The sequence below is a fragment of the Atta cephalotes genome (assembly GCF_000143395.1).
Source record: "Atta cephalotes unplaced genomic scaffold scaffold00006, whole genome shotgun sequence".
Taxonomy (NCBI): Eukaryota; Metazoa; Arthropoda; class Insecta; order Hymenoptera; family Formicidae; genus Atta; species Atta cephalotes.
The window spans coordinates 6,221,323-6,231,003 of record NW_012130070.1 but is presented as its reverse complement, the minus strand read 5'-3'; the positions used below and the strand labels follow the sequence as shown (position 1 = coordinate 6,231,003).

Sequence of the window (9,681 nt, the reverse complement as noted above, 5' to 3'; positions counted from 1 at the left end):
GAGAGAGAGAGAGGAGAGAGACGCATTTTCCAACTTATGTATGTCACACAACGTTCGCGCCTTCCTCCGCCGCACCTGCAGACCGCGTTCCTCCATTCTAAAGAACCGTTGACTGCAACAGCTGTTTCACAGCACGATACATCCAAAGTAACCAATGATACACAATGAAAAGAAAATTCAATGTGAACGCGCGTAAACATATCACATAGCGTGTTTTTATACACTTGATGTCATAGTTTTTCCCGTGCTTCTATTTCGTTAATTAATTCTATCTGTGTAGAAAATTCACGCTAGGTTGCAAGGAAATAACGCATATTTTTAATTAGGAACGAACTACCGTCACGCCGGCGCCACTACATTTACTTCACTCCGCGGTATTATCACTGGAATAGCGTGTATACAGGATTTAATGCGCAGGAAATTCGCAATGCATTGCAGCTGATAACAATATAATTTCATAAATAAAATTGAAAAGAAAGCGAAAGCATATATCATAAAAATATTCGATCAGAAGCGAACAAATTGATAATACACATCTCAATACAATAATTTGATTTGGACTGGATCTACGCTTAGTGGATAGGAACGTATTTCTGGGCTTTATGTAGGTATGCATTAGCGGACGCTGTCGTGAAACTGAATTCAATATTATCGGAGATCGTACCTGTCTGGATAATCTGAGTCGTAATGAAGCTGTAGTCACCGTAAGCCAACGAAATTGTCTGGCATAGCTGCCCCTGTGCTCGTAATCGCGATACATTTCATCTCACTCCACTCGACATTTACATTAATCCGATAGATATATCTACAACGATATCCGATGAGAAGTGTATTTTTTTCTTTCTCTCTTTTCCGATAGGAAGCATTCAAGAATGACTCGTTGGTTGAAATCGAACCGCAAATTATGGTGGATCGACCGCGATGAGACGACAAAACATGAAAGAATAAACCGGAGCCTCGTATTACCCATGGAGTAACTGAGAAACGGGATGCGAAAGTCGAACCGTACGCATTACACGACGAATGTGAACAGTGCATGACTCATCGGTGTTCTAATGAACTCTTGAAACGATTTTCCGGTGCTTTGAAGGAACCAGCATTATACGTGGTCTACGTCTGTTTGAGTTTTTTTTCGCATGAACCCAAGTCAAATGTGAAAATAAATCATGTGCGGCAAAATAATTTTCTATAGAAAGTAAACATCACGCGTGGTCGAATCTGGAAGAGATCCAAACAGGAAAAGAATAAAATTTCGTTTCGCTAACTTACGGAAGTTTTATTGTATTGCACGGAGGTGAAATATTGTTTAGAACGAGAAAAGAAATATTTCAAACGAATGACGCCTATGAAATATCTTTTATTGACTGTGGTTTTATTGACTGTGATAATGTTTTTCAATGAAGAGATAATTTTTAGAATGCTGTAGTATATTTTATGTCGAGGTCTTTGACGTATGATGTAAAAAAAAGTAAACAAACGATAATCGTAAATGAAAAAATATAAATGAAGAAAAATTAATTATCCCATGTTTGTGCATAGTGACACGTACAAAATAATTCAATCGTTGAATGTTTGCACCTTAACATCCGCTGCGTCGCATTTTTCTTATTCTATATCCCACAGAAGACATAATGAATCAAGTCGTGCAGTTTAAGATTACTTAAACTACATGTTGCTTAACACGTCGTATTTCCCAAGTATGTTTAACAGATCCCTATAAACAGTGTTGTGATATCTCAATGACAAAAATATCTTCAGACAATAGATTTAGTTCGTCGGGTGGGTCAAAGGTGCCGGGAGGAGCCGGATGCACTCACATGCAGCATAGTAAACAAAGCTCCGGTCTGAAAATAGAAATAGAATAAATAATTTCTAATAAGCGCGAGAAAAGATACTCTTCCGAAGTGAACGAAAAATTGGAATGGCGCTGATGTTTATTTACAGTATTTATTTACGGATCGTCGAAAATTCATATCTCACGAGGATCGGATTTTCCGAAGTCAGATTTTACGAATGGCTGCGAGATTTGGATTATCATTCGCGGACTGGTTGTTGAATATTTTTATGTCCTGTATTTTTCAACGATTTTTAACGCACGGCTGTTTTCCAGCTGCAGTATTGAGGATATACAAGGTATCTCTTTTTAGAAAGCTTATCACAATCTAGAAATACTTTCAAATATGACAGAGAGAAACTGAAAGAGATGTTAAGAAGTCCAAGTCACATATGATCACGCTAGCTCAGGAAATATCTCGACAAACCGACGTTGAGATAAACTTCTATAAATAACTGCCAAGAAGATATAGAAATCAGTGAAAATATTAATACCTCAACTCAAATAAAACTCTATTATTTAATGAGAATAAATTAACGCTTTATGATATTACTTATCTAATTATCCTTAAAAATTATAAATAAACAAAATCTCTCCTTTTCATAACTCATTATATTATACTTAGTAAAATAAATAAAATATCTATATTGTTACCTCACAGAATGCTATCTATATAACAAATTTCTTCACAGCTAAATGATTTGAAGAAATTATAAATTTTTTAATGAGAAGAATATCTTCTTTGTTCTACGGTTTAAAATATAAGATTATAGTTTTTGATAACACAATAATTCTGGACAAGACTGTTGTAAATCAAAGTCTTAAATAAAGAAACGAATACACATTTATTATTCGCTTCCAGAAAATCTTAGTCAATTGCCTTGTTATGATACGCATTACGCAATCAAGATGTAAATCTGGAAGGCGAATGACGAGGCACACGGCCTTGGCACAACGTCGATGCATACGTGCAGAGTTGCAATTTTCTTTAATTGCTTGTTAACGTGTAAATCGTTCACAAACAATAAGAGACTTTATAATATCATATTCTATCCTTCATTTTGTTTTCATTTTAGAATGTGGAGCTGCATGAAGGAATCATTCCGCCGGAGGCAACAGAACTCGAGGTCTCTCACTGCCGAGAACTAAGAATACAAACGGGTACGTTTGGCGGAGGCGCACCCCTGAAACGTGTACATGTTTCGGGGATCAACAGCCTAGTCGCCAAAAGGCAGGCCTTACAAAATCTCAGCGCACCCAATACGCATTTCGAAGTGTCGGAGTGCAATAGCGTGTTTCTGGAGAGTCATGCTTTCCGGAATACCCGCGGCACGCTGAGCGTCTCGATATCACGATGCAAACATGTGGAGATAAAACCAAATACCTTCTCATGGTTGCTGTGGCTCAAGGTGAGGGAGGTGTCGTCCTTGGAGCTCTCTAGTAATGCCTTTAAATTCGAAGCGCCTCAATCCGGTCGACATGGACCAGCGACCAAGGTCAGATATCTCTCAAATTTATCGCATATCGCTATTACAAATTGTTAAACAATGCTCACATATCTATTTTATTTTAAAAATGACAATAATGTTATTGATATTGATGTATCTATATGATATTCGCATCCCTGATATATTATACTATTCATTTCTGATATCAGATAACACATCAATATGAACAAGTTATATAATATTATTTGTAATGTTCCGTTTTGAATGTCACTTTAAATGAAGCTCAGAGTGATTCGTAATTTTTACTGATATGAATTTAATTTCTACTGATATGAATTGTTGTGTAATTAGATTTAAAAATCCGCAGATAATTCTTAAAGCGGCCATTTCTCAAAAATATAATTACAGTTTCGTTTAAATTTGCTTTGATACAGATTATGTTCCAAAATGTGATGATAAAGGAATTACCCACGTCGGTTTTTCCTTCGGCTATCGCGGAAATTCGCATGGACGACATTTCGATGAGGACCATACGCAAGGATGCCTTTTGTGCCATGACCATCTTCAACGTGATTATTAGCAACACGTCTATCCAGGAGATTCAGTCCGGTGCTTTTAGCGACAGAGCGCTTATCCAAAGTCTCGAATTTGTCGATGTACAACTTCAGAATATCAACACAGCAGCCTTCAGAGCCGGACATGATAATCTCACAATCCAACATTCCAGGTTGTCAAATTTACATTATCGATCCTTACTACAATAACAGGAGAAATTCATACAAAATAAAATGCAAATTTGCAAACTTTTTTTTTCTGAAAAGCAGAATCAATTTAATGTTTTTGATTTAATTTTTATATTTTTCAATTTTTATTCCTTAATTACATTATTTTTCAATTTCTTAATAATTTTTATTGATACATGCTTTAAATTTCATTTTTTTCTCTTGTATTTCTTTCTCCATTTAGATTGTCCGAGGTAGACATTGGTGCCATTAATACATCGGCAGCAACTGTCACCTTTAACAACAACGAATTCGTACATTTAAAACAGGGCTCGATCGTGCTACATCAATGGAATCACATAGCAATCGATCGTAATGTCTTTGTCAACTTAGAGAGCGACGCGATTAAAGCGGAGGTCAGTGCCACTTCAGCGTCCAATCTCGAATTTTCCTTCACGAACAATGAAATACAGAAGGCAAGGCCGGGATCCCTCAAATTTGCAATGTTGTCGCAGAAAGTGAACTCTGCACGCGTTGGTAACAATTATTTCACTCAAGAAGAATGCAGGTGCAATCTTGAAAATTGGATGAGTGAAATAACAGGCGGTAACAATGTATGGATGATGAACTCCAGCTATTGTAAACTCGATGACTTCTTGCAAAAATGCTTCAATCCGCCCAAGGGTTTCATGGTTATGCAAAACTTCACGCAACTTATATGTACGGAACGGAAAAAGCACGTCGATTGCGAGAAACCGTCGCCTAAGCCAGAGCCGAGCGTTAGTCCACCCAGCGTGGGTCCTCACATCTATCCAAGACAGAAGGGATTCTTCGACATGGAGATGAGCGAATTGGAACAGCTGGAACGCGAGAAGAGGATCATCGTCATTGTTTGCATCGTGGCAGTCTTTGTCGTCGTTGTGGTAATCTTAGCCTCAGGAATTCTCTATATGCGTCGTCGCGGCGTGTGTCCCAAACTAATATCTGGCTCGCTGATAAATCTGTCGAATTGGCTCTCGTCCAGCAACGGTATGACCGCCGCGACGTCCGCTAGATCAATATCGAGATTAAGCGTTCACGAATATGCCGGTCTCCAAGCAGAGACCAGAATTCTTGAAATGGATACTCCAGCAGAAGGTACGGAGGACGACAATGGGGAAGGTGACGTTTATCCATACACGGAGAACAAGGCTACGCAAACATTGCCGGAGGAGTTGACAGAGGAGTACCTGAGGGATCTTCAGGAACGATTGAACGATCCTGACAATCACAGTCAGGCGAGAGACATGATCGAGCATCTATACGATCTTATCAAAGTCGAAGAGAGTTGCAATAATAACAATGATCGGCAACCAGTAGATGATCGAGAAGAGAACGCGTACGACGTGATCCGACCGAGGATCAGAAGACCTCGCGGAGCACCGAGACCATCCGTAAATATAGGCACCAAAGCACCATCTTTGGATAAGCTACATCCGACCGAGATACGTACTAGACCGCCCATCACCGAATACGCGCAACCGCGTGATCAGCGTACCACCGATCAAAATCATCTATACGCCGAATTGCCGGGCGACGAGACGGTACCCAGTACAAGTCGACTGTCGCAACCGATCCTGGAGAGCTTGATTGGTAGAGCGCCACAGCCGTTACCACCAGACGTAGTGAACGATCATCTTGTCGGTAACAATCGTCTTCCACAGAACCTCGGTTACGATGCTGACGATCGCAAACCACAAAGTCCAAAGCTGGATTCGAGCTGCAGGAATCAATCCACTAGACCGATGAGCTTTCTCAAAGCTCTCGGCGACAGTATCTTAGGTGCTTCGAATAAAACGAACAATAAGAGGCCGAATTCGTTGCTGTGCGAATACGCCGAGCCGTCTGACGTAACTGCCCATCTCTACTCAGAGCTGCCAGAAACCCAGCAAACTTCCGCATCTACTAGCAAAATGGCGAACAGGCCACTGCCCACCAAGCCCGACCAGGATTCCATCGCCACAAACGCGGCCAAGGCGTAGCGGCGCTCATTATCTGTGATATAAGTATTATGCGTTGTCGAGAACGAAGAAGATTAAAGTGTCCTTTCTTTTTGCCGACTGTATGAGGAAAGTGTTCGCGCATATGCGTGTGTTTGCCAGAGCGATTGCGTAAGAGAGTTTCCGCCAGGCGAGGTCGCCTGGAGCTCTCGGCTGAAAGATTGTGTGTCTGTATCACAATACAGAGAAAATACGCGTTAGAAATTAGTGCAATTCATGCATACAAGGCTTGGACTTGTCAGTCCCGAGAACGAGAAGTGTTTTTAGTTTTAAACCGTGAGTGTATGAATAAACCCTTGTTAGAACAATCACTCAGCGTGACCATACCATTTGAATGGTGTTCTCGCGAAAGAAGTTGAATCTGTCCGTTGACTAAAACAACGTTTATACGAAAGTATCGCGGCGAAGTTGTGCCAAAATTAGTGCGTCGCATATGACTGTATGTATTCGCGTTCGTAACACGACAATGGTTTTCGATAAAAGCCTGCGCGATCAGTAAATCGAAAAGTACCACCGCGCGAGAAAAATTGATTTATTTATGTTTATCTGTGACAAATGGATGTAAAAACATAAATTTATATATTTGCTTCAGGTATTATTAAATAAGTATTTTACATCTGAGAAAACTTATCAGTGTCAATACCAATCCTTTAAAATGTTTGTTATTTTTAACAGTTATTTTTAAATTCCATACAAGAAGAATACATGCATTTAAAAATTGCTTTCACAATATATTTTTCACAATAATTCATAATTTAATTCTATTATAAATTATTAAGAAATTATTCGTTCGCGCGCGATACATTTTGGTTTTTTCAATGGTTTTTTTTCGTATACATGCATCGTATGTTCTCTGATTACATTTCCTGTGTCCATTATCGACTTGCATGATTCAGGAAATATGAAAGCTCGCATAGAGAAACACAGAATATTTATCTTTGCTTTTATAATCGACCAGTCTGAATGGATGATAAAATATTACGTAGATTCAACAATCAGATCTCCCTCCGGCTATTCTCCTCCTTCTCGGACAAGTATCTCTCTCGTTTAAGATAACGATTGGTGTCCGAGGAAAGCGTATTCCAATTCACAAAGTACTTATTCGTAAGTTCAACAAGCGCATCGATTTCTCCTATCTAAATCTCTCATGTTCAAAATGTCCTATACTGTCTGTATCTTATCTTGAAAAATTTTACGATTCAAGTAGTTTTCTCTATATGGACGCAACCTCTCGCTTCTTCCTCGAGAACGCTTCCGAGTTCAGAGGGTCGTCAATGGCGTATTCGTCCCTTTTATCAAACGACCCGCAGTGGTGCTTCACTCGAAGGGAGAAACACCCTGGGACTAATGCAGCCGCGAACCAACGCCGATTCGCCTCGGAACATCCGACGAGAGCCGAAAGATATTCTTAATCCCTCTCGGGCGTGCAGTCAGTCGGTATATATCCACGGCGAGACCAAACTATTCCATGAAGAATGTAAGAAGAACAAATAGAGTCGACTAGCAACCGGGACGGGCTGCGATGCAGCTGTTGACGTCTAAACGGCCGCCTCTACGGATGGTAAAACCCAGAGAAAACTTCGTTCGGCGAGCTACGAAGGCGAGCAACAAAGACGTCCGGACGTGGTGGAAAAAGTATCTGCGCGAAAAGATCGTGGACGAAGTATGTCTGTCTACGACAACAATTAATTTTCCTAATTTCGCATCTCAATACTCGCATTCTCTCTTCGACGAGGTTTTCAACCTCGTAATATAAATTTATAAGGAATATTCGCACTCTCCCCAGTAATTCGTAGTCAATTTTTCCCTCAGCGCGAATTTAATCTAAGACCTAATTATCGCGCTATTTAACGTTGAAAATTAAAGCGCCCCGGTAAATTAAATGTCAGGAGTGTAAATGAATAATAGGACTTAATAGTTACTTTTCAATTAATTTAGAGGTAAATGTTGATGCGATTAAAATTCAATTTACTAAAACAATTACTGAGTAATTTCACGTTAAAAATTAAACAATTGATTAGATAATACAAATCAAATAATCAAAAATTATTTTAATTAACTAAAAAGCAATGTCTCCTTTACATTTTTCTTAAAAGATCCTCATTCAAAAAATTTTTATGTAAAAATTTTTTTCATATAAAAATTTTTTATTTTTATCACGCACACAATATACATTTTTCTGAGAATATCTATGAATCATATGCGATTTCGACATTTCCTAATTTTTGTTCAAATAAAGCATTCTGAGCTCTTCGTCAATATTTGTGTAGTGATACCTACGTGTGCCTTTGGTTATCTTATATAGATAAAATAAAAAAACGTTTACTCATGCCTCTTTCTCTCTCTTGCTTTAGAAAGATTCGTGAATTATTGCGTTACAATTAATTTTAAAGACTACAGAAAACTTCAACAAAGAAAATAATATTTAATGACACGCGAACACGCGATACGCGGATATTCACTGGTAATTGAATGTCTTATCTATGCGAGGACAGAACAAAATTTTTTATATCCCCGTAATTTTTCTACCAAAGTCACGATTTTTCCAAGTTTTATCACACGGTACTTTGTCGACAGGTTAAAGAGCGATACCAAGACGTGTGCTACGAAAGCAGCAGCCCGCCTGCTATCGTACACCGATTCGCAGAATTGTTTATGGCCAGCCATTTTTCAGATAAGAGTGTCATTTTTCTCGAGACCGGCTGCTCGTCGTGGAAAGTCAAGAGAGATGGCCGAACGAGTTTTCAACTAGATGCAATTTGTTGCTTTCTCTTCCTTCTTCGATATCCGCTCCCGGCAGACGATATCTTGACTTGAATTTATAGATACTTACATATTATTTAATTTATGATCAGCTATGAATAATCAAATCTATTCAGAAGAAAAATATAAGTGCCAATATATCTATATTTAAAATTATACGGAATAATAGAATCTTTTACGAGAAAACATGCAATGTTGTAAAATACATTTCTGAATTTTACTCAAAGCTTATTATAACAATTCTCTTTCTCTCAATGATTAGAGATGATATAATATAAAAAGATACAAGAAAAATATCTGTCGTCTTATAAAAACGTGACAACTGAACAATAAAGTACATTCTCTTATATTCATATCTTATATTCATATCAGGCAACGAAAATAGGGCCGCAGTCGAAATTAGTGTTTCCGAGTTTCTCGAAATTGAATCTTCGAATTTCTAACGATAGATTGTTCCAAAAGGCTTCGAAGCAGAATAGGTATCCGTGGCGGAAATGGATGAGATCAAGGCGGCTGTAATCCAGCGTGCTCTCTCGCACCGGAGAACATAATCCGCCAAGCCAGATCGACCAAGCAGCAGGCAGTTCTATCAGGTTTCATCAGCGAGCCAATCATCTCATCACTCGGATGGTCGTGCTAGCATCCGATTCGCCGTGCTCTAACCCGTTTCTCTGGTCCCTGACCTAATCCCTTGTGTCAGGAGATACCGGGAAAATCGATCGAGGATCGCCTATGAACATCTCGCCGGCGGCTGGCACGACTAGGTTATCGAAGTACCGAAATCATGGGCCGATCTGGGGCTTACCCTAAGCCGAAGCTTAGATCGTGAATGGATTTTCCATCTCATGATTCTCTCTACTTTCTCTCTCTCTCTC

At 39.1% G+C, this 9,681-nt stretch overlaps 1 protein-coding gene across 1 annotated transcript in view; it reads left to right on the top strand.

The window, feature by feature from the left end:
* LOC105626788 overlaps nt 1-6,025 on the top strand; it is an 18,287-nt gene extending 12,262 nt beyond the window's left edge. Inside the window, exons 2-4 of the mRNA XM_012208084.1 lie at nt 2,911-3,330; nt 3,717-4,009; nt 4,249-6,025. Coding sequence (XP_012063474.1) covers nt 2,911-3,330; nt 3,717-4,009; nt 4,249-6,025 — 2,490 coding nt within the window. The remainder of the gene's footprint in view (nt 1-2,910; nt 3,331-3,716; nt 4,010-4,248) is intronic.
* The last annotated feature ends 3,656 nt before the right edge of the window (nt 6,026-9,681 follow it).